Below are 27,155 nucleotides of genomic sequence, written 5' to 3'. Positions count from 1 at the left end.
CATAATTAACTGCATAATGATGGTTGAACTTTGTTATTTGACATTCCTCTTATCGATTAATTTGGCTTCATATTTTTTTTTCTTTAAGGATCCCGCAGAAGTTTATTGATCATGAGTTAAGAGGAGAAAAATTCAAAATCTTCTTTAGATGTGCGTTTATAATAAAGTAAAAACATGAGCGTTCAAAAACACAACTATATAACATAAATTTTAAATGATTCTGTAAATATGATTCTATAAGTTTTTAACTTTTTTATAAAATCAGGTTTGCAGTTTTTATTTTACAAAAGCTCTTTCGATTGGCTGAACTAGTATCCACTGGTTCATCAACGACGAATTTAAATCAAACCTGAATGAGACGACTGAAACAAAATTTTCAAAGTATAGGAATTTTATACCCTTTCTGGTAAAAATAAATAAGATTTGCTGCTAAGCTTTTTCATAAAATGCAAGTAAGCCAAGTTTGTAGACAGAAAAAGAGTTTAAAGGAAAAAGAGCCTGTCCGATAACTCCAACCCTGGATCTTTATGTAGCGAGGTACCAACCAAAAATGCCAGCTTGTGTGCGTACTAATTTACAGAATAGAGAAAACACCAAATCAAATCAAACTCAAAATTCGAATAAAATATTTTTACGAGGATAAAAACATAAGCTTTGAAAAAAAAAAAAAATAAGCTTTGAAAAAAAATAAACAAATCAACAACTACTCACCTGACAAGGGGCTGGTACGCGGATAGTTCCAGGCCAATTATAGTACAAGTGTGTTAGTTTATATGATAGTCTGAAAAAAATTATTTAAAAGAGCTTTAATTTATGCAAGATAAGAATTTTCACTTTCACTTTCAATTTTCAAGATTTAAATGTAACACCTCTGTATATGATCGGCTTTCAGTCCGGTATCATCATAAACGACAACGTAATGAGTAGGCGTCACTGTTCCTTGACGCACGTGTTGACTCACCAAGAAAAAGTCGAACCTGTTAAGAAGAAAAAGTTAAAAAAAAAAGAAAAAAAGAACATGTTTTAATTTTACAGTTTTTAAAAACGGTTTTAAAAGCATTGAAAAAATACCAATCTTTTCGAGTAACAGTGTGATCTAAAACTGATCCAGGAGCCGGATTTTCTAAACCATCGTTCTAAAAAAAAACAATCAAAAAGTAAATGATAAGAAAAAAAAAGTAAAGTACCCATGACACTCTATGAATTTTAATAGAAATATGAAGAAAGAAAACTGTTTAAATTAAAAAAAAACCTGTATCGCAAATAGTCTCTGCGATATTCGTTTTTGTACTACAACCACACAGATTTTTGGTTGATAGTTGTTGTTAAGCAACTGAAAGCAATCTTGAAGTTGTTTCACCTCGTAGTTGGACACTATATCTAACTGTCCATCACCAACACCATCGCGAAAAATAAAGATCTTGTCCGGGAGTGTATGGTTATCCTGGTAGGAATTGTATAAATATTTAGACAAATGAAAAATAATATGCTGCGTTATGAAACTAACTATTTGATTAGTATCAAATGCACAGGCTTACGTCGTGATATTTCTTTAACGCTCCAACAAAACACATCTTTAAACCATCGATTAACTCTTGGCCAACGTTCTGAAAAGCACATCTTGAATACCATCGTGTGAATGCACTGTTTGTACTTGCAACAAAACCACCAATTGAACGAGATCCTTTGGATGTATCATGAAAAACATCAATACCACAGATCATTACGTTTTTCTAAAATAACAAACAAAGTTATCTTTTAGTAGATATCATCACTGCAAAGATTAAATTTTTTGACACTTTATAAAAGCAATCTTACCATTGGTATGTTAAGTGCCCACAATTCACCTCCAAGTTTTACATTTATTTGCAATGCAACTTTCTGAGTGACACTTCGTAACTTATTGCTTTGAGAAATGGTTCGCACATTGATCATCTTAAGAAAAGAATATCATCAAGGCAAAGTTACGAAAAAAATATTAAAATTAGATTATTATTAAGTAAAAATATTAGATCACTGAGAATAATTCCACTGTTACTAAATACATACCTGGGAAGGAACAGGCGATTCAATACAACATAGTTTTTTTATAGCTGCATATCTGTCATCCCTTGAGGTAGGAAAAATGCACACCACACACTGAACTTTTTGGTTGAGATTTTCTCTAATGGTCCGTAAATAGGTTTCTGTCCGATCATCATTTAAAGCAAAAGTGAATGGGTCAGCACACTAATAAAAACAAAACAGTACTAATGATATTTCAAAAACAAAGCTGTAATGTTAGAACAAGGCCAATAATAATTCAAAGTTTTTTGAAAATATTGCATGCTAAGAAAAAATGCGAGGGAGAGATTGGGAGACCAGTAATTTGATAGGTTATCTAGGTGCTGTTTCTTGGTCTTTTTAGATGGGCTAGAACACCATGTTCCTTAAAAGCGTAGTTGCCATCAGTCCAGGACTTAACATCCTTCTCCCAAATGGCAATGACTTTTAACAACTTTAAGAATTAACCCACTGATTATTCAATTAACTCACTGAATGTACAATATTTAGATCCTATTATCTTTTAAGTCTTTCCTTCATTATTGTGAGTGAAACTTGTTCTTATTCTTAACTTTTAATTCTTTCTTGATCACTTTTCTGATTACATATAACTCAGTCATCTTCCTCAAAGAAATTTTGATACTAAGGCCATGACTGCTCTAATTAACGAAGGGGTGCAAGCAGACTATAAAAAATCTCACATAGTTTCTAGCTACATGTCCAGTCTTTTTAAATATGAAAGAATAGTGCAACTTTTAGCCCTTTACTGGCCAAATTATGACAACATCTTTCCTCTACTACTATATTAAACCTTGTGTTTACTTTTAACAAAGTACATTCTACCATTATGGATAGTTTTAGCATGAGTTCACCTTGGTGTTGACAAACAAACGCATTCTCCTTCTTATAGGCTTTAGTAATCTATAAAGAAACTCTTACAGTTAACGACACCTTATGGCATCCCTGGCCCATAAATGGTTAATAAGGGGAGTTTTCTTAAGTGAAGTGTTCCAACTGGCCAGATCATTGTGAACAAGAAATTACATAAATCATAACAGTTGTTTCATAACAGTTGTTTCATAACAGTTGTTTCATAACGAAATCATAACAGTTGTTAAATCAGTTTGTTAGAAATTATAGAAAACTGTTTCAATACGATTATGTTTTTATACTCAAAAAGTATAGAAACATAATCATATTGAAACAGTTGTTTAGTAATGATTATGTTTCTATACTTTTTAAAATGATAGTTTAACTGAGAAATTTGCAGTTGCATAAAAGAAGCCATCATTAACATGAGCAGCATTATAAGTTATACTTGAAACATTTGATTAACAGAAAAATAACAATAAATTTCTCTTAGATAAAATTATACCTCAAGTAAACAAGAAAAATGAATCTGCAGAGGTTATATAAAGTATTATTTCACCTTAAAACCCATTTGTGGACAACACTGCTTCATTGTTTGAATGAACTCAAAAGCCTTTGGTTGATCACGCTTTGTGGATACAACCATCCAACTATTGATGTCGACCTAAAATTAAAACTTTCATATTCACACAAAAAAAAATTAGCAAATTTAAATTACCAAACTGTAGAATTAGCAGTTTAACATTAAAACATTTGATCAGTTATTAAATTTAAAGAAAGTACCAAGTAAAATTTTGTTTAAAATAAATACTTCATAAAACAATGTAGCTAAAACGAAGTATATATAGTATTCAGGTTCAAATTACTATATTTATCATATTTCATAAATTATATGTAATAAAAAGATTATTCTAAACTTAGACTTCACAAAGCTAACAGAAATTGAATTAGACGTAAAGTATTGATCCATAGAATATTCTGTTATTTTGGCAAATTTTTGGTTCAAACAAAGTTTGTCAAATGATCACCAAAAACTGTAATTTTAAAATCATTATGATTTTGCTTTAAATTATCATAATTTTGTTTTAAACATTAATACTAAGCAGACAAGAATAGGTTAAAATCTTTTTTAGACCTATAATTTTTTAGTGGTTTTTAAGATTTGGACAAAGATCAGAAGAAAAAAAAAAGGACAAACAAATAAACAAACAAGTAAATAAAAAAAAAATACAACTAAACCATAGTAAAGTCTAAATAAAATGAACTCTCATGACTATCAGTAAAACTAAAATAATAATATGCTTTTAGTTCACCTACAAGACAAATATAAGTATTTTGGAACAATTGGAGGCTGGAACTCAAAATACAGCTCATATCTTAAGAAAAGATAAAATATTTGTAGCATTTTTTTGAGAATACATAAATACTTTTCAATAAAAATGAATACATTGAAAAGACATAGACTTGATTTAATCCCAAAGAATCCTTATTTTTACAATATTATTGGTTTAAATCTGTAAAAAAAAAACAACAATTTTTAAGGTTTGAAGTTGAGAAAAGTTTGATTTTCATAGAAAAAAACTCTAAAAAATTAAAGATTAAACTTAAGAAAACTCCTAAACATTTTAATTCCTTTATGCCACCAATATTCATCTTAAAACAAAATTATCTTCTATAGTCATTTAAAAACTTTTTCATTTTTAACAGCTTATTATCAACAGCTAAGAAATAATAAAACTTGGCAATTTTTGTTTATGAAAACATGCTAACTAAATAAAAAAAATTTCAAAATAAATTTGGAAACAGCAAACATTTGTCAAACCAACTGACTAAACACTTGGATTTGATTAAAAAAAAAACAAAAAAACACAGGTTTGGCACATCTCTAAAGTAACATAAAAAGTTGCAAATCTTTTTTTGGAAAACTAAATACAATAAATTATACCCCAGTGATCACATGTTCACGTGTTGCTTCTTTACTCCAATCAGCCTCTTTGCTGCAAACAATTGACTTATTGTTTCCTAAAATGATCTTTTCTGGTTGAAGTAAACGACCGTCTGTCTAAAAAATGAAAAATTAGACTTCTTAAACTTTTCCAACAAAACATGTTTAACAAAAAGAATGTAGCACAAATAAACCTGTAACAGATCCTGTTCTAATTGTAGTCCCCAGTTTTCTAGCTCAGCTAGAGCAGCAGGGTTGCTGTAAATATTTTGTATATACTTTTTCATTGCGATCTGTCGTTGGTTTGGAGTGACTCGAGTATGTTGTGCAATATCCTAGAAAAAAACTGTTATATCAATCTCAGATTCATCATTCCAAAATCTAAAACAAAAAACAAAATATTAAAATGTTTTCACCTTCATTACACGAAAATCAGCTCTCATAGCATCTGTAAGACCAGTCATTGAACAAAGTTCAGGCACTAAGCAAATTACTTGTAGTTGCTGTCCCTAAAAAATACATATCATTAGAAAACTGTTTTCCCAACAAATTAAGGAAACTTAATTAAGAAGTATATTATAATGGTAATTGTAATGGTAACTTGATTAAGAAATATATTATAATGGTAATTATAATGGTAACTTAATTAAGAAATATATTATAATGGTACCATTAAAATGTTTTTATGTTACTAAACATCAGACAGCACAAAAAAAAATTCATTTTTTCGAAAGTGTTATTCTACTAAATATCTATATATTATGTATTAACTATAAATTTTACTTGCATATATATAATAACACTAATGTTATTTTATATGAGATTATCAGGAGAGGTGGTAAGTATCAGTTATCAACTGTTCAAAAAAGATTACAGTATATGGCACGTTGGAAGAATATTTGCAAAAGCAATTGGAACCAAACCTTTAAAATCAACAGGATTTCTTTTATTTTTCTTTTTAAAAGTTAAATTGACAAACTTTTCCATGGCAACAATATTAAGTTGTTACATTTTGAGACAAGGCACATGTTCTCATTTATAAGGACAGCTACATTTGCTATTGAATGGAATGGAGAAGAACCCATCTTACTAAAGGACACACAAAAGGAGAAAAAATCTCAATTTATGAAAGTTTGTATGATCTAACTGGTATAACACACGATAAAACTCTGACCATGATAAAGATACCTGAGGAAAAAATTATTTCAGAACTTGTGTAGCAAAATGCCAGGCAACATCTTACAGCATTCAATATGCTACAATCTTTCCTTACCATCATTCAGATACATTAATTTAGATTGTTACTACACTGTTAGTCAACAGAAAGTAAGAAGTTTGAGAGTAGACAATGATGAAGCTGAGCAATAACCTTTATGCAGACATTCCATGGATTCCTGAAATAAGTTTTACTGTAAGTCATAGAGAACACTACTATGATTCCAACTAGTCAACCTTCACTGAATTTCACGCAGCAACAGCAACATTAAAAAGCAACAAACAAATAAATAACATTTGACATGCATGGTTTCTATTTGAGTTAAACATTACTTGTGCAAATGTGTTTATTTTTACAGTTAAAGAACAGGTTTTTTGATTTATAAATATATAAATGTATGATATAAAGAATAATGATAGCATAACACTGGTTTAAAATACAGAATATGAATTATAATCCAGTGTCAAGCTACCAGTAAAAATATTTATATCATTTAATACATCTAATTTTTTTGAATTTGTTTCTTTTCACATAACTAACTTGAGAGGTGAGAAGATGAAAATTAGAAATTTTATTTTTGAACAACCTCTAGCTATGTTAGTTCTATATTTGCATAAATTGTATTTTATCAAATTTATATTTTAATTAAAAGCAAAAACAAGTAAAAATATTGTCTTAAAAGACTGGCAAATATTTGCTGCAAAAGAAAATGAAAAAAGCTTCTTCTGAATAAGATAAATTTGTTTGCCAAAAAGCATTGGACTAATATTAATGTAAATAAATAAATAAAAAGATGTCACCATCAGCAATGCTTGGAACCTTTTTAATTTGTTTAACCCTTTTCCCGTTTGTGTTGCATATTTGCAACAAATGATATTCTGATAATTTTTTTGGTTATAAAGTTTATCCACAACATTAGGTGTTTTGAAATATGTATTTTAGATCTTTCTATTTTTATTTTGACGCAAATTAACCACAATAACATTTTCTTTTGAATAATGGCAGCTAAAGATAGAAGTGCTATTTTTAGTAAGTTTTAGTCACTATCTTTAATGCTTATTTTTGAATATAGGAACACCCATGCTGACGCTTAAATCTTTAAAATTGTTATGTACTATGATTTAAGTTTTATATTAGAGTCATTTTAAACCAAAACAACCATAAGATATTGTTAGATTTACCTCCTAATTTATTTGTTGCAAATGTGCAACATTGTCGGATCAAGGTATAAAAATGACCATTTTTTTTTTTTGTATGATTTCTCTGGTAGCTCCTACAAAAACTTGTAGAATTCGAAATTTTACTGTACAAGAAGCTGTTAATTACGTACTTGAACCAGATTCTGATTCTGAGTTATCAGACTTAGTGGAATCAGATGAATCAGGGAATGAGGCAGAACTTGAAATTGACAATTTTATTTTCAGTTCTGAAGAATCTGAGTAAGTCAGTTTTGATTACCATTGAGTTGCTTTGAGAATTGATGTAAATTTACATTATTTTTTTATCTTTAGGACTGAAGAAGAAGAAGAAGAAAGTGGTTTTTCACCATTCTTCATGACTTTAGGATCTGAAGAGTCATGGTATGTATCAATTTGAATAATGAATCTCATATTTTAAAAGTTATATATATATTTCCAAAATGTGAGATTCTTTATTCAAAATGATAAATACCATGCCTCTTTAGATCCAAAAGTATATTTCAAGTAATATGTATAATAAGTATATCTATATATATATATATATATATATATATATATATATATATATATATATATATATATATATATATATATATATATATATATATATATATATATATACTTGAAACATATTTTAGTGCTTATGAGTATGATGTTACTCAGTTAAAAAAAAGTCTGCAAAGAAGCCGGTCTATAAATGGAGGAAAAAGCAACTACCAATATTTGATGCAGCGTTCAAAGGAGAGGAGTTTTCTCTACCAGAACGCAATGACATGACACCATTAGAGTATTTTAAACTGTTTTGGGATAATAGCATCACCCAGAACTTAGTAGAACAAACTAATCTCTATAGTGTCCAGGTAACAGGCACTAGTATAGCCACAAATTTAAAAGAGATTGAGCAATTCTTAGGTGTTCAGATGTTGATGTCATTAGTTTGCCTCCCTAGCTATGAATCGTTTTGGTCAACAGAACTTCGATGCGATGCTGTTGCTGACGTTATGAGTTTAAAGCGTTATGAATGTCTTAGAAGGTTCTTGCATGCAGTGGATAATACTACAAAAAATAAATATTCTAGCAAATTGTTTAAGGTTAAGCCTGTATTAGATGCTGTTCGTAATAACTGCATCAAAATTGAACAAGAGCAAGACCAATCGGCAGATGAGCAAATGATACCTGCAAAAACAAAGCGCAGTGGCATATGTCAGTATATGCCCAAAAAAATCCACAAATGGGGTTTCAAAAATTTTGTTAGAGCAGGAAAGTCAGGCATTATATACGACTTTTTCATCTATGCAGGTGCTACTAGTGCAGGTGGCCAAACTTGTGGTGCTAAGGATGTAATACTTCGACTAATTCAAGAAATGCCTAAACACAAAAACTTCCGTATATACTTTGACAACTGGTTTTCTACATTACCATTAGTTAATAAACTGAAAACTATGGGAATATTAGCTACAGGTACTTTCCGTAGTAATCGAATCGGAAAATGCCCACTTTTATCTGATTTAGAATTGAAATCTCAAGGAAGAGGATCATGGGATTACCAAGTGGATCAGAATTCTGGGATACATTTAGTAAAATGGTTTGATAGCAAAGCCGTTATAGTTGGATCAACACATGCTGGTGTTGCAGGATCAACGAAAGTCAAAAGGTTTGACAGCAAAAAGAAAGTATATGTTGATGTCAAAACTCCTGATATTGTTCTTGCATACAATGCGTCAATGGGAGGAGTAGATCTGGCAGACATGCTGATATGATTATACCGCACGAGAATAAACACTAAAAAACGGTGGTACTTAAAATTGATTTTTCACTGCATTGACATATCAAAGATAAATGCTTGGTTGTTATACCGAAGGCATTGTACTCAACTTCAAGTGCCTAAAAAGAAACAGCTGTCTTTAAGAAGATTTATTTTACAGGTAGCAACAGCGTTGAAGCTCAAAGACAAAGATCCAGAAAAAAAAGTTGGTCGTCCCAAAAGAAGTTTCTCGCCTTTAAAGACGCTCGGAAGAAAGCCATCAAACCCAAAACCAATTAATGATATAAGATATGATGGATTCTGTCACTGGCCCGAAATCAAGGACAAAAGGGGGCGGTGCAGAATATGTAACATGACCTGTTCTTTTGCTTGTTCAAAATGTAAAATACAACTTTGTTTGAACAAGGATAGAAACTGCTTCAAAGACTTCCATGTACAATAAAATTAGATAATATATAACTATAGTAAAAAGAAATTATTTTAAAACTACAACAGTCTATTAAACATTTCAATAGATATTAGTAACTTCAAATGCCTGAATTTACCCATATTAGTAATATTATTATTATTATTATTTTTTTTAAGAAAGCGTTATTTTCTATACCTCTTTTCGGCTAAGTTGCATATATGCAACAAATCATAAAACAATAATAATCATCAAAAAGCATTATTTTATGTTTTTTTCTAGCACATAATGCCATATTCTTACAAAAAATTCATAAAAAATTTTTTTTTAGTAGTTTGATCATAATGTGCCGGATAGAGGGTTAAGGGCTAAAACCTTTCTTATAACTTGTGGAAAGATTTTATAAATTTTATAGGTTTTGCTTACACACTTTTGTAAATTTGGTAAAATTTTTTTTTTTTAAATTTTTCCAAAAAACCTGCATGTTTTCACATATTTGAAAAAAACTCTGGAAAAAATAGGAAACTGAAAATGTTAATTTTTTTTATAAAGAAATTTAAGTTAAATAGAAAATTCATCTGAAAAAACACAAAATTTTATTCACTGCAGACATAAAAACTTGCTAACTTCATAAGTTAGTACTTTTTTATCTTTTTTTTTTCAATGTTTAACTTGTGTAGGTTCATCTTTAAAAAAAAGCATCTCAGCATTTGCTGAATTAATATTTTTTCTTATATCTATTATATCTTATGTTGTTGAAAAAATAATCTTTCAGAAAATGCAGAAGTTACAGGAACACAAAGTTGGCGCCTACTAATCTAGTAAGCAAAAAAATATATATATATATTTTTTGTAAAATATTTAGTTGATTGAGAAAAATTTTCTGATACTATTAACGTGACACCAAATGGAATTATTTTAGAACTTAAATTTCATTTTATACGAAATAAACATAAAAATTACACTGAAAATTATACTGAAGTCTTAAAACATTTATAGTTAAATGAAATAAAAAAATAAACAACAGACCTTTGGCTTAACACCTTTCAATTCTTTAGGCCTATGTATTAATAGTGGTTGGCCCAAATCTGAGAGCTCTTTATTATAAGATTTTCTAAAACAAAATAGAAATAACTAAAAATTCAGAAAACCAAAGCAACACTCAGACCCTTATTTTAGCACTTATCAAAATTTAATTATAATATATACACCTCAATAAATGTAAATAATTTTACTTTGTGTACCTTCAATTACAAAAGAAACCAAGTTTTAAAATACTAAAGATAATCAGACAACTATTCCATTGCAATTTTAAAACATATGAACTATTACTGAAAATTATAGCTTGATATATTTAGTCACAATTTTTTTTTACTGACTTGTAGTAATCAACATAAGACATTTCTTCACCATCGTAATATGTAAACGTTGATTCTGGAGTTTTATCCCAAGCAATATCGTCAATTCGATATGTTTTATTATTATACCTGTTAAAAGTTGTAAATCAAAAAGAATTAAAATACTATTTAAGAAATATTCAAGTTGCTAGCAAAACTTAAAATTATAAATACTTGTCACTTAAAGTAAAAAGTTTTTATTTTTAAAGTAAAGTACCTTGTCAATACTATAGTGCCAACAAGTTGTTTTGTCACTTCGTTTTGATAATCTTGCTGATTTTTTTGTATAATATCATACCTAAAATCAAAATTGAATTTTCTAATACAAATCACTCTTGTTTAGTAACAGTGATTGATAAATTTAAGAAATGAAAAAAAAAAACAAACAGTTTATACAGGTACTTTGAATTTCTTTAGATAAAATCAGTTTTGCCTAAATGACAAACTTTAAAAACATGTTACTTACATGTAATTTAAGCAAGTATCAGTTCGCAACAAACGATGAGACACATCAGCCAACAACATCACACCTCCTAATGAACATTTCAAATATTTTGTCATTTTAGAATTATATTTTATCTTATGTGATTGTTTTTTTATAATTTTAACACTTATTAAGATGGTGAATTGAAAAATGATTGAATTAATTTCACTCAAAGAAACCTTCATTTTTATAGCTCCAGAAAAAAACCTTTAAACTTTAATTGCTTATAATAATGAACACAAGTACCTTCATATGCTTGTATGGCTGTTATATATCCTGGCCATAATTCTAACTTATGCTGAGGTATTGGAGCTGGCCGTTTAGGATCATAATAATATCGACCCACTTGATGGAGTTCAAGTATTTTCATGATTCTAAAAAAAGAAAAGGAGCATTGAAAAAAATTTCACATTATTATACATTATTTAATATTATAAAAAGCAATTTAAAATATAAATTTTTATTTCTTTAACAAAAAAAAAAAAAAAAAAAAGAATGAAAGAGAAAAAAATGACTAAAAATACAAATAGAGAAAAAGTTTCAACCACTCACCTCCGCAAAAGGACATTATAAAGTTGTATGCATTGAGAAGGAGCCAAAACTTTAACAAGAGTAATAGTAACTTGCACAGTGGTATTATCAGTTACTCTTTTACTAGTTAGATGAATTTGCTAAATAAAAACCAAACTATAAATATTTTACACTAAAATATATTAGAACTAAAATATCTTGCAAAAGAGCTGTTAAAACCTGTTGAGAAAAAGTTCTGATTAAATTAAATTGATTTTGTCAACAAATTGCAAGAAAATATTTTTTTTATATAACAATTTCCTTTATTAACATGAACTTGCTTTATAAAATGTTATTATAAATGTATGAAATTGAATTTATAAAGGTAACATGATGTAATAATTTACTTGGTCCATCAAATGACATTGAAATGTAATTGAAAAATATATGCAACTTTAAATTATTGATTAAAAAAATATTTTAAAAACTTGCATGTTGTGGTAGTCGGTGTGGAAGGAAAAGTGTTGAACCATCAAAGGCTTTTGTTTTCCCAATCAATTCAGCATGCTCTTTTAGCATTCCAAAACGCATATTCTTACTCTCAACAGGTGGGCTATATAAAAAATAAATGTAAAATAGTAAATCCCTTTTTATTTTCTTTAATTTTTAAAGCAGAGCTGGTGCTTGTAGCGAGCCAATTAGCAGATAATACACCATGGAACAAAATGTAACTTTGTAGAAAGAAATGCAACTTCATAGAAAGAGACACAACACTAAAGAAAGAGATGCAACACCATAAAAAGAATTTGTTTCAATCATCAACTGAACATACAGTTGAACCTTCATAATTTGAACAAGAAGGCTAGAATTAGGGATATTTTTTTGAAAATTGATAACATTAATAAGTTCAGAACAAAGTTACATAAATCATATTTTTGTCAATGTAATGAAAACTAGAAAGGCATTGACTTTTAAGAAATTCAAGAAATCAAATTTTGAAACATGTTTAATTCTTTCTTACAAGCAAGAACTTATCAAATTGTCAACTTTCCACTTAATCTTTCTCCATTATAAAATATGATAAACCTTCATGTCTCAAGCAAAGTCTGCAGCTTTTTCTTCATGTCTCAAGCAAAGTCTGCAGCTGTTAATAGTAGTATTGTCAGCCAGTAATTGCAACAGCCATTTGTGACATGTTTACTAATTCAAAATTTCCAGGTTTCACTCTCTGGAGCGCTTACAGCGCTTGTATTCAATAAGCTAATTTTTTATTTTATCCTTTGACTTTTCTTATGTTAATGTGTTTTTCATCACTCATTTTAAATGCCACCTCTTTTGATCCAATGCCTTTCTTCAATAACATAAAACCCTCATACTTCACTTTTACACTTTAGCATTGCATTTCTGTTTTTGAGATAAACTAGACATAATCTTATAACATATACATGGATGTAGTTTTCTTTTATCACAAAAAAAAGCCATTCAAAATATCAGTTATTTCCATTAACAAAACTTAACATATGACATACATAGTTATAGATACATAATAATGATGATAATATTTATAAAGAAGTGACTAAAAAGATAAGACTGCCTCTTATTTTTATAACTTTTTCATATAAAACTTACTGCTAAAAGTTGATGGAACTTTTAAGATAACAAGCTTTATTACTAGTTATTGATTTTTAAGAATGTTAAAATCTTGTACTGATGCTTTTGAAAAGGTGAAGTTTAACTTTTGAAAGTTGATGGAAAAAAAGTGGAAAGTTGATAAATTAACATACCGCTGCTATAAAAGCATTGGTGGATATTATATTGACCTTTAAAAATGGCAAAATGACTCGAAATGTTTTAACATTTGAAACTGAATTACAATTCCCCTTAACCAACAAAAGGAATTTTGTTCCATTTCTTGACTTTTTTGAAATTTTTTGAAATTTTTTGAAATTTGAATTTCTTGAAATTTGTTCCATTTCTTCAATGAAAGAAAGACATGAAACTATCCTTCATATCTATTTAAGAAGTAAAAGTATTTAAAGATGCAGTGTTAAGTAAATAAAATATGAAACAATCAAATAAACAAACATCAAATAAACATCAAATAGTTAAGACAACAAACTGAAATAAAATATTTTTTTAATAAGTAAAACATCAAACAAATAATTAAAACTAAAACCATCTAAGTTATTCTAACAAATGTAAGGTAAAACAAAAACAAAAATAATTTTACTCAAAGCTGACATTGTATTGAAATGCCCCTTCAATTCTAGACTTTAATCTGATGTAATTTACAAACATAGGGCTTCTAAAGATAAAAGTGGAGTTACTCATCAAAATTATACTTCTATAAAGAATAGTTTCGTTTTGTTTTTTTAATTTTTGACACTATACTTTACACATAATAGTATATTGAAAAATCACACAAAAAAACATGAAATAACAGTATATTAAAAAATTTGTGTCTAAAAAATTTAAAAAAAAACAAACAAAAAACAACTGAAAATATCCTTTTGAAGATTTTTTATACAAAGCTTTTCTTACTTAGATCCCTGAATTCCTTTTTCATTAGATTTGCTAAAATAAAAAGAATATTTTTATATAATTAAGAAGTAAATAATTAAGAGGTTAAATAATAGTCAGTGAGGAAATGTTGTTAACATTTATGGCTTAACAGAATTATTAGTCCTGATAAGCAAATGCCTCCAATAAACTGTTAAATTTAAATTCAACACAAACAGTTAATTCATATCAATAGTTCATAGTTTGTATAATCAATACCTTGAGTTAATTGACATATCATTCATCTCAATAACAGGAACAGTAGACTGAAATTAATTATTAAAGAATATTAAAACATACTGAAATTGAAATTAAAACCACATCAAGTTCATTTTTCTTTTCCTTTTAAGGATGGAATGACAAAATTTTAAACACTAAATAATAGGGAGCGATGCATCATACTGTACATCATTAAATGTGGTCAATGAATCGTGTTCAATGCATTGAAAGACGCATCATTAAACAATGCATCAAAAGAATAAAAATAAAATATAAAACAGCTTGTTTAAATCTAAAATTTTATTGAATCATTGTTATTTGCTATTGTGCTACAATCATGACAAAGAAAATTTACAGAAAAGCAGAAAATTTCAATATTCTTTTGGAAGATTGAATCAAACTATTAAAGGCACATCATTCATTTTATTCATCTGTCTTAAGTTCTCTTTTATATAAACAAGTTTTTCAACTTTGGATGCTGAGAGATTTTTTCTCCTGTCATCACAGATATTTCCAGCTGTGGAAAACATTCATTCAAAGCTGGACAAAACTGCTGGAATTGCCAATGTTTTCCTAGCAAACCAGGCAAATTTGGGATACTTAAATGATTGGTTCTTCCAGTAATGAAGCATATCCCCATTATCCGCAATCGGTGTTGTTGTTAAATAGTTGTTAAATTTTCTAAGTTAAACATTAAATTTTCTAACTCTGTCTTTATCTCCACAAGTGGTTATCTACCACTTTTCTAAAAGTTTGAACCTTCAAACCTTTTGGAAGACCTTCTTCAAGTATCCAGTTGTTGTGTTTTGTTGTGGCTGTGTTTGTGTCAGTGTTTGTGTCATTCTGTTTTATTGTGTGTCATCAATTAGGGATTGTGATGCGTTGGGTGAGGGGGTGTTCCTAAGTTCAGCCTTGCACATATTGAACACAGCTTCCTTGGTCCTGTCTTGGTCATGTTGTATGCTTGCCCAATGCCATGTAATGTTGATCCTTTGTAACGTGGATCCAACATGTTTGCATATGCATATTCTAAAGCTTTAGCTCCATATTTGAGAAACCTGTCATAACTTCCAACAAGTAATGATCAATGTCCTCTTTCATCATGGGATTGGGTGGATCATGTGATATTGACTGCAATATCTTTTCCAGATCACAGAGTTTTGTAATGACATGGACTATTCACACCCTGTCCTCTGCACTTATAAGGTTGGAGAGTTCTTCAAATTTTTTCAATAGCTAAATAATTGTCCTCTATTGTTCAATCTCCTCTTCATCTGGTATTTTGGTGACTAGATTTTGTCTTTTCTTTTTCTGCTACAAATTTGATGGCAGGCAGTAGCTCATTGATTGATTGTAATTGATGGAGCTCACTGTTCCATCTGGTTGAGCAACTTTGAACTAGTTTGATAATTGTAATATCTGGTAATTTCAATGCTTCAGCAATAACTAAATCCTTTGATTTCTGAGAATGATTGAAGAAGCCAACCAGCCCTGCCATCTTATCACTTAAATCTCTTTCGAGGCAGCAACCGCATTTCAAGGGAAAACTCACATTTCAAGGCAGCAATCTGCACTATCAAATTTTATTTTATGATCAACATACCAGAATACATCATTTATAACACAATCTATTTTGGCTTCATGTTTTCTCTGCCACTGCATTGTTCCACACAATGTTATTGTTGTGTGCACATTTAGTCCCAAGTTTAAGTCTCAAGTGAAGACATTCAATCTTTTTGCAATTTCTTCTGATGAATTTTTGCCAGCAAAGTATTATAACATGACCAAGAAACGTTTCATTTAAAAATCTAAATCAATGTAGTGCACAGTCATAGCAACGTATGCTGCATTGGTAACCTTGTTGGTCCACAGATCAGACATGAATGATATTCCATCTAGATGAGGTTTGTCTTCATTAAATGTTCTATCAACTGCTGCCTTCATTGGATTGTATAAATCTGGAATTTTGATATGAGACAGTGGCTGCTCTTGATGGTCCAGCTTCAGAAACAGGTCCAACTATAAAGTCATTATCAGAGTCAGAGTTTGCATCAACAGTTTCAGCTGTTGATCTTGCTTTCACCCTGGCCTCCCTTGCTTCTATTATTTGACAGCTGGCATTGTACTTTGTCCTAAGATGGCCTCTCATTCCTATTGTGCACCATAAATGGTTCAAAATTTGAATAACTTAAAAAAAATTTAAATGAACAATATTTATGTGTTAATAAGTCGTTTGATTTAACAATTGACGATTAACAATATATTAAGCAATCTACTTAATTGAACGATCCACGATTAATAATATGTTAAACAATCTATTTCATTGAAAAATTTATGATTCGTTTTATTTGTTAGTTAGTTACTTTTTCTCATGTGAAATGTAAAGACATCATAAGGAAGATAATCGTAAATAAAAAAAAACAAATCTTAAAAAAAAAAAAACTAATGTAACTAATTTTAAACCATTTTATATGATATTTTTTATATAACACATTGTAAATTGGTATATTTTTGTTTGATTAACCATGCTCAATATGTTGAACAAACAAATTAGATTTGATGTATTGAACACAATTAGTTGATCAATTCATTGAACATGATTGATCAACTCAATATTAACTGATAGATTGTTGCTCCCTACTAAAGAACTCCTAACAATGAATTAAATTAAACTTTTACCTGGCTTTCAGCTGGATTGGGAAGTGCTCCTAAAAATTTAATGTCACACAAAGCTAAATTAGATAATTATTATTTTTGACAAGAACATATCTCTCAATTAAAAAAATAAATAAATATACACTAAACTGCAATTTACAAATTGAGTAAAACAATTTTAAAAAACCTTCTTCTGGAACTTTACAAGGGTTGACTAAACCACCAGGAGTTTGTTGGTCACTTTTTTGATTGTTAAGTTGTTTAGCAAGTTCTTGAGCTAATATACCACGCCCAACAGATATTGTACTATGTGACACAGGCATAGTAGTACTAGCTTCTTTCAAACTAACAGGTGCAGCTGTAGATGGTTTTTTTTCAGAGGGAGGTGATGAATGTCCATTCTTAAATAAAAAATAAAGTAAAAATCTCTTCAGAAATAATCTTTATGTTACAGAAAATTATAACTTGTTAATTAGGCACACAACAATTTTAATTGTTATCCAGATGACAAATATTACCATACTACTTGCAACAGACACAGCTGAACTAGCTTCTTTCAAACTGGCAGGTGTAGCAGATAATATTTTTTCAGAGGGAGGACTTATGTGGCCATTCTATATAATAAAAAAAAATATTTAAAAATCTGCTTAAAAATAAAATTTAAATGTCACAAATATTTCAGACATTTAATATATAACCTTTTCCAAGTTAGACTTTATATCAGTAAAAAATTTCATTTAAATAATTAAAAAAGTTAAAAGACATTTATCTAAAAGTTACAGAAGAGAATCAGTTCTCTTCTCTGCATCTTTTTTTTAACCCTATCAATTAAAGTCTGTTTGAAAGAAGAAGCTTACATTTCATATTCTTTTTAACACTACTCTTTTTTTTCAGATATATTATGTTGTCTGCTCATTTCAACTGTTTGAAAAAGAGTTCTTTGATTGCTTTTTTTTTTTTTTATTTTTTTTTTTTTCATTTTTATCTCTTATCACTTATCACAACAATTTAAACAAGTTGTTAAAATGTTAAAGAAGTTCTGAATTCTGTGAAAAGCATAAACAATTCTTAAATAAAAAAAAAAAAAGGGTAGCATTTCACACAGCTCCTGCTAAAAGAAAATGCTTAATCAACAAATTTTATATTGTTCACTTTATGATAAATTAGTGACTTGAACGCCTAATTATGTCATGAACGCCTAATTATGTCATGAACTTAAGTTATGTAAGGCTAATTTATTTCATAACTTAGTGTTTTTAATGCTAATACTTTTGTTTTAAATAGTTGATAAAAGCCTTTTTTTTTTAACTTATGGTTATTCTAAAATCATACAAAATGAAAAAAAAAGTACACACAGATATGTATGTGTGTGTGTGTGTGTGTGTGTACTTTTTACTGTAATGCAGTATGAATTAATAAAAAGAGAAGATTAAGTAAATGGTACAAACTGAAAGGTACAATTACATAATGATAGTAATAATAAAGTTTGTACAACTGTAAAATTACATTGTAAACTACATGTAAGTCAATTTATTTAAAGTTAAATAAAAATCAAGAAACAAGATAGGAGGATTGCATTATGTAATTTAAAAAAATGTTAGACCGTTAAATTTATATTTAAAACTAGAAATTATCATTATTATCTTTGGTTTTATTATGTTGCTCTTTTTAGTAAACAATTAAGAAGATTACTAAATGAATATCTTCAGAGCAAAATTTAACTAACATTGTTTAATGTCAGGTGGCTTAAATGTGTTTGTTGTCTTTAGCTGTCATAAGCGCTGTAAAAATTGAACACTTTTTATTCTTGGGCTGAAGAACTGTGATTTAAACATTAATCTCTGTTCATAAAACATAGCACCTGTCCATTTGATTTCATGCTTCTCTTTTCAACCATGTGACTTTGAAATGCTTTTGATAATTTGATTGCATTTTTAGAATTGTCCTTTCATATTTAAATCATGATGACTGCTGCAATGTGTTTTAGTGTTTTTTAATGTATTTTTTTTATACAAAAATTTATTTTTAAGTTTGTGGAACATTTTTTAACAAGAATGTCATGTTAGGAGAAGATTCAAATAGCTAACAAAAAAAAAAGTTTGAACATTTTTCATTATTTAAAATAGAAAATTTAAGCAGAAGCTTGATGTAAAAGCTATTTACATTAATTTGACAAACACAGATTGTCAAACAAATTTTTGGGTTTAATGTTTGATTTATATGAGCTCAAGGGAGTAAGAAGATCAAATTTTAATAGAGAAACTTTCAGGGCACTTAATTTTTTTACATTACAAGTTTCAAAGTTTCAGAAAAAGTTTCTGAATTGAAATTTCAAAGTTATTTTTCTTGACTTTGAATAGTTCAAAATCCAAATTTGAATAGTTCAAAATAGTTCAAAATCCATCTTGATTAGTTTCAATATTTGCACCAGACCAATGATCATCATTACCATCATATACCAGAAAAAAAACAATTCCAATTTGTGAACAGAAACTTTTGTATTCTGTATCAGTTTAAGCTGAAATCATTACTGAAAAATCTGTTTCGAGAACACTCTATTTGCTTGCTTTTAGTCAAAATTTAAGTTCAAATAATTACCATATGCACCATACCATATGAATTGCCATAAGGAACTGAAATTTGATCAGGGTTTTTTTTTTTTTAAGTTTAGCTTGTTTTTAACTTAGTGTGGTATCATGAAGTTTTTCTTGTCAAATTGGTGTTTTATATTTTTTAAGGGCATAATCAGGTTTTAAATGTAACAGTTGTAGTAATTAAAACTATGTTACATAATCGATTCAACTTAATATTCTCAAACTATTCTTTAAGTCAATTTCAAATATTAAAGTGTCTTCATATGTTTTATTTTTTATTCAATTATGTTTTTGATTGTTTAAAAAACATGTGTCCCAAAAGTCACTACAAAAAAAAAATCTATTTTACTTTTCTAAATATTTATTTTATCAAACAAATTTGAATGATAAATAAACATCATAGGAATGATTTTGTCAATATTATTCAATGACTGCCATCACTTTCCAATATTGAATCAATAAAATAACAAAAGCACTGGTCCAATAGTGTCAGTAATTACTTGATGGGCAGTGTCTGATATTCAAGAATTTAGAAGTGTTAAAGATGGTTCAACCACATACATCAACTGTTTTAGATTGCCCCAGTACCAGAAGTTGCAAGGGGAGAAATCTGGTGAATGTGGTGGCCAAAATTATGGGGAAAAACTGCCAATAACATGTTCATTTGTGAAGATTTCTGTTGAAATCTATTGTACATTTCTCTTTATGTTCAGCAGAGTACCATCTTGTTGGTACATTGTAGATGCACATTTTCAATTTGCTTTTAAGTATGAAACCAAACTGTGCTGTAACATAGACAAATAGCTATCACCTTAAATATATAGATTTTAAAAGGTTTTCTGAGAACTCACATTTTATTCAGGCAAAATACAAGTTGTATTTTGAAACAAAGATGTTTATAGAGTTTTCTCTAAATAACACATTTTTTCCAAGGGAAGGCTACAAGCACCTTGTAGAATAATTTGCCTTTTATTTTAACTTCAACTCTGATAAATTAAAAGATTTTAAAACTTGCTAGCCTGGTGGTGCCATGTAGGTTGTTGAATCCATATATCACTTGTTCCTTGAAATTTCATCACCAGTAACTGATTATCTACATGAACATCAAAAAGAAAACACTTCTTAGATGTCTTTTATGATTGCAATTTTCCATACACCCATGTTTATAAAGTCTTGCATTCTATTTTAAAAGATTTAAAGCTTTCAATTTGTAAATAAAAGAATGCAAACTGCACAAATTGTACCCAAAAAAAATGAATACAAAGAACAGATTGTTGAAGAGTACGCAAGCTCATTCTTGGTACTTGTCTACTAAAGCAGTTTTATGGCTTTAGCTGATTTGAGCTTGATATTCAAACTAAATATGACATTTTAAAAACTTTACATCAGCACTAAATGCTGATAATTAATTTAAATTCAGTCCACGAAGCCACAACAGCAAAAAGGTTTAAAACATGGCTCTTTTTGTACTCTTCTGCATCAGCCTTTGTTTGATTAAGTTTAAGAATATATGTATGTATCTTCTTTTTCAGCTTCTGCTAGGCAGCTTTGAAAATTCTGGTATTTTCTAAGACAGTTATAATCACCTCCTGGTGAATTTGACCATTTTGAAGCTTTTATTCCATCAAACTCTTGCTGTCTAAGGCCTTTAATCTATCAAATTTTTTCCACAATCTTTTTGATCAAGGTGCTGTTTTTTAAAGCTTTTAAACAGGTTATTGAGTTTATTAAGACAAGTGCAATGAAGTGTTTTCCTTAGTTGTTACATAGTAACATATTTTTAAGTTTAGTATGTTAATTCTACTAAAATTATAGTTAAAAAAAAATCGTATTATTTTTGATTCTTTTAGCACTAAAATTCTAAAAAATTGTTTTACTAAAACTTAGTGAATAATAAAACTTTTTCCTTAAACTTAACCTAAGCATCCCATTAATACAAAACACACATTTTGTCTGTTGATTTTACTGTACTATCATCTTATTTAAAGAATAGCAATTAGATAAATTAGATATATTTCTACTGTGTTATGTCTTCCTAACCAAAAAGTAGATTGAATTGCTTTGAATACTAGGTTGTCTTGAATGCAATTCAATAAAAATAAAATTGACATTTTTTCAATTAAAAAAATCTAATTTTGAATAATTCTGGTTTTCAAAGTTTTTGTGATGTAAAACATTTTTAATTCAGATTATTTAACTCCCCTAACAAATTGATTTAAAAAAAACAAACAAAAAAAAAACAACCTTAAAAAATTCTTAACGCAATAACTAATATAAGAAAGCTAAAGTCTTATAATCTAAACTACAAAAGATAATAACAAATACCTGATTTGAATATCCCGGTATTTTCATTGGTGTTTCCAGGGCCTAAAAAAGTCAAACAAAATATTTTGAGAGAAAGATGTGAAAAGGTTTTTAATGATAACAAATATTTGACAGCTTAAGTCTAACAAATAAAAAGAAAGAAAGAAAAAAAATTTCTAGTTAATGTTTTTATTTTCTATTATTTTCTAACAGAAATCATTAAGCATTTATAAAGGAATATATATTGTTGCCAAAAAATATAATAGGCGACAGTTTAGTTAGATTTGTTAATGCTAGAACTTAAGGGTTGTTAATTTAGAAAAATCAAGGAAGGTGTAATATTGCACTTTCAACCTTTATTTTTAATATTTTACATTGCTGTAAACATTTTGATGTAAAAAAAATGTATTCTCAGCAAACCCTAAGAATGTCATTTATTAAAAGTTTTTTTCTGTGGTTGCAGTAACATAAGTATGTAAAATTGAATTTTTCTTTTCCATTTTATTTAGCTCTACCATAAATATAATTGTTTTAAAATCACTGAGGTCTTTTACTATCTTTCATCAATCTGGCTTTTGATGGCACTTACTAGCCTCAGTGTGACAACTGAACTCTGATCTTTAAATTTAATATGTCCTTCCTGATCCTTACATTATAAACTGTTTTTCACGCAGTAAACTGTGCTCAGAAATGTTCCAACTACCTTTATAATTCTTGGAAAAAGCATTTAACATTGGGCAAAGCAATGTTTTATTTTTTAAGTTTAGCTTCTATTGTCAGAAATAGGATTAATTCAAGCAATAAAACTATTTTTCACTAACTTTTATCAAATTTATAATAACAAAAGAAAAAAAATTTCTGCTCATTGTTTTCCTTTTTGAAAACTTATTTCAAAACAATTGTCAATATTTGCAATGCAATCTGTATCTAAGATTTTTTGAACTTAAACATGCTCTTCAAGAAGCTCATAGTAGGTTGAGATTAAAAAAAAAGTGGCACCATGAAAATATTACTATTAAATGTAAGGTTTATAAAAACCTTACATTTAATAGTAATTTGGTAGTTGGAAAAATTGACAACATGGGTGTATAACAATAATACAGATTTTGGTGTTGCAAAATCTGTATTATTGTTATACACCCATGTTGTTAGTGGAATATTTTCGTTATTATCTTTTTATTATTTCAAATTAGTAGAAAGTTAGTTTTTAAGTTCTTCTACTAAATCTTTGTAATTGTAATTTGGGGTAGTATTTCATTTTGGTTTTCAGCTGCAACATTTGCAAGTGATCACAAGAAGTATAGTTTGAATGTATATGAGTTGCTGATTTCATTTTATTGATTACTTGTCAGAACTCTATTACCTTTTTCAACCAAAAAACAAACTTTTGCAATAAATTGCTTGCGCGTTTTTATATAATAGGCATTTTAACTGTTGAATTTTGTACATTTTATATTAAAACATTATATACAATATGTAAATATAAATGCTGTTAACAAACTATCATGTTTTTAAACTTTCATAACTTATTTCCATTTTGACATAAGTTAATTGAGGTCAAAATTGAAGGTTTCAGAGTCACTTTTAGGTTAAAAGTTATGGTACTGCTTAAATTTAATGATTTAAAATCTAACAATTTATTTTTCATGAGTTTTTAAATTTACTTTAAAGTACAATCTTTTTTGTATTATTACTAATACATCCATTAATTGCAACCAGACTCAAAACTCAACAATGTAAAAAAACATACTTTGATATAAACACAATACAAACATCAAAATAAGGATATTTAAGATCAACAAATTCCAATTTAGAGTTAAAAATTCAATTTTAAAGAAATATACACAGTATGAGTGCACACTTAAAAACATAAAAAAGTTCATTTCCTTAAAGTTAACTTCTTTATTTACATAGCATTCCATAATAAATAGAACAAAATTAATAGCATTTAAATTCCTAATGCATTTGCATTACTGACAGATTAATTTACTGACTTACACAGATTCTTCGAAAACTAATTTAAAAGAATATGAGTAATGTAAGTAGACATGAGGACTAATTGGAAATGTTTTCAAAAGAATGGTTTGACAAAAACAACTATTTCTTTACTACAGTCCTATTCTGTCTTCACCATATCCATTACATATTCTGAGATAGTTAAGAGAGCACATTACAACAACTAGGTACTGTTTCTCTCAAGGTATATAACTTTTTTAAGTTTAAACACTGGTTAGTTTGTGTATAAGCAGACCAGCCAGTGCTGAGGAAAAGAAAAAAGTAAAAAGAAAGATCCATATGGTTCAAAAAGAAATAATGGCACAATGTCATTTTTTCAGTAATATTCTGAGTTTGTGGACTGATAAGTCTTACATGGTTGTGAACTGATAAGACTTACATATCTCAAACTCTCTTTTATACAATACAAATTTTATACAATACAAATACAATGTATACGAAAAAAAATTTTAAACAATATATACAAAAATAAAAATGTTATATTTTTACTATTCAGAAATATTCAGTGGTTGCAGAAACCTAGGGTCTTGCTGGGAGTAAGTGAAGAGGTTGTATAAGTTTTATGCATCCTGCAATTTAAACAGGAGATAAAGATTGACCTTTTCAAAGATTTTTGTCTTATTACAAAATATTTAGTCCTTTAATGTGAACAAATCCAGGAACACTAGTCTGGAGTTGATAAGAAGACTTCTTTGTTCCTCTAATCTCGTTTTTAGAGAATTAAAGAGAGAAGTCAAATTGAAGCTGCATGATAATAGAATTGATTTTAAAAGGTCACAGCATTCTTAAAATAAAATATATAGAAATATACTTAAAGTATTGGTAATATTCAACGAACTTTAACAAATTGTCAGATTAATAGTGACATACATTGATACATTATGTTAGAATTTACCCCAAAATTATTAGTGTTATGCCAATCATAAAAAATGTGTGCAATTTCAAATTTTACAATATCAACTGGTAATACTTGCTGATTAGTCTAAAGTTATCATAATTAGAGGCAAATAGCAGTGACATAAGATCTGGAACTTTTCATGCCATTTATTTTTTCCAATTATACACCTTTGCCCTTTATTATGCTTGAATAGATTAGAGCATTACTGTGATACCCAACTAGAGTATTACCATAATATCCAAACAAAAATCTCCATTTTAATATCTAGAGCTTTTTATTTTTTTTTAGAAAATTGATCAAAAATTTAAACAGTACAATTTAAGAACTTAAATAAGTATTTTCTTGTTCACTAGGTATATAATTTATGATTAAAACTTGAATATATATATATTTTTTTCTGCTTTTTTTCTTTAATTCTCTATCAACCAATCAATTCTCAATCAATTAATATCAATCAATATTCTGGCTCATTGTGAACTGTTTCAAATCAGACTAAAATAAACAGGGTTTTTTTTTTTTTTCAGCAACCATTTTTGCACTAACAAGACTTTGAATGCCAAGTAATCTGTGTGAAGCTTAAACCTAGATTGATCTTAGAAATTTCAAAAAATAATAATACAAAAAAATGACATGCATATGCTGGAAACAATTTAGTAATTGAAAATTTTTTTAGTTTTTTTTTTCTTAATCAAGACAATAATTTTAGAGAAGCATAGCTGCATAGATGAACTTTCTTAATTTAACACGTGGGGATCATGTTAGCATATATAAATTGTTTTTATATACATATATATCTTTTACCTTTAATAACAAGGCTCCTCTGCCTCCTCTTCCAAGCCCTGACATGTTTAGATGAAACGAAGACTAAATAAATGTTTCTTAGTCAATGTATATGTAAATAAATATATCTTCGTGTGATGTCTATTTGACCGTTAGTTTTATTTTGTTGTAAATTTTCTTTTAATTACTGATTTTTTACGTCATAAGGAAGCATGTTTTTAACACTAAATGACATCGTTTGAAAAAACTAGTCACCAGATTATGTATTTTATATATTTGCAGAATTTTAAATTATTGAATAGAAAATCCGCGTTAAATAGGTCACGGTGAATTTTGGGTCACTCTTCAGAATACCTATTCAACAACCAAACCAAAAGTTTTAGTTAAAAAAAATAAATTATCTTGATTTTAATTTAACTAATTTTTGCTTTTTGGCATTATTTTTTCTGCGACGTTTTACTACCCTTACTTATTTTCGATCCTTTTACACTAAAAACTGCATGTTCTTTTGTCACACGTGCCATCAAGATTATTCAAGTTTATTTTTTCATTTTAACATTCGTTTGGTTTTGCTTTTACAGAAAATTTTCTCGCGCAACTTCAGTTTACTAATTTTACTTGATTTTAAACTTCTTGAGGATTTATGGCGTCGTAGGTTGTACAACGACGCCATACAGCTTCAAGAAGATGATACCATACATCACAAGAAGATGATATCACCTGTGTAATTTTTATTGCAGGTGTTGATGTTATCACAGCTTCAGAAGGTGGATTGAAAGTTTACATAATCTTTATTTTATCTTAATTTATGATGTTTATATTCGTTGGGAAAATGACGGCATGTTAAAATCCAGCTATAGCATACAAACGAATTAGAGCTTCGCCAAACTCAAACATTTTTCTATTCAAAAGTGGAAAATTTTCTTATCCAAGTTTCTTGCATTTTTTTTTTGCTTGGTCTGGCAAATTTTAGTTGCAGCATTATAGCCGCTAATTATATTTTTCTATACCTTCCTTAACATGGCAATAGAACACCTACTTCTAACGGCTCCAATATATGTGAATAGTGAGCTGGAAGGCATATTAAATGTACAAATTCAATTTAGTAAATGGTTATGTTCTCGACAAATAAAAGTTAGTAAATGGTTATGTTCACGGTGCATAGGAATATGCTCTAAGACCTTGCAACACATCCCCAGAAATATTTTTTTTGATTATCATTAGAAAATATTTCCTCATTCAAAAAATGTAAACGATAACTTTTTTAGTGGGGGCCTGGGGAGAAATCACATATT

General features: G+C 28.3%; 1 protein-coding gene across 1 annotated transcript; it reads right to left on the bottom strand.

Moving 5' to 3' along the window:
* Positions 1-140: 140 nt before the first annotated feature.
* LOC145186669 (piwi-like protein 1) lies at positions 141-26,351 on the bottom strand. The gene is made up of 27 exons (XM_090094872.1): positions 25,882-26,351; positions 22,188-22,229; positions 17,787-17,882; positions 17,456-17,669; positions 17,293-17,321; positions 14,614-14,660; positions 14,377-14,409; positions 14,066-14,140; positions 12,328-12,448; positions 11,878-11,996; positions 11,572-11,699; positions 11,308-11,374; positions 11,059-11,139; positions 10,824-10,931; positions 10,474-10,558; positions 5,275-5,367; positions 5,053-5,193; positions 4,859-4,975; positions 3,473-3,577; positions 2,050-2,229; positions 1,819-1,935; positions 1,539-1,733; positions 1,253-1,444; positions 1,072-1,136; positions 870-977; positions 712-781; positions 141-569 (listed from the first exon to the last, which is right to left on the bottom strand). The coding sequence occupies exons 1-27, from the start codon at positions 25,924-25,926 to the stop codon at positions 483-485; spliced, it is 2,760 nt and encodes a 919-aa protein (XP_089950998.1). The 5' UTR covers positions 25,927-26,351; the 3' UTR covers positions 141-482.
* Between the last annotated feature and the right edge of the window lie 804 nt (positions 26,352-27,155).

This window comes from Hydra viridissima, unplaced genomic scaffold (genome assembly GCF_058129835.1).
Source record: "Hydra viridissima isolate aposymbiotic clone 2 unplaced genomic scaffold, HvirCarnegie_v1 scaffold_8, whole genome shotgun sequence".
Lineage (NCBI taxonomy): Eukaryota > Metazoa > Cnidaria > Hydrozoa > Anthoathecata > Hydridae > Hydra > Hydra viridissima.
Note: the sequence above shows the minus strand (reverse complement) of the source record. Positions and strands in the feature narration are given on the sequence as shown.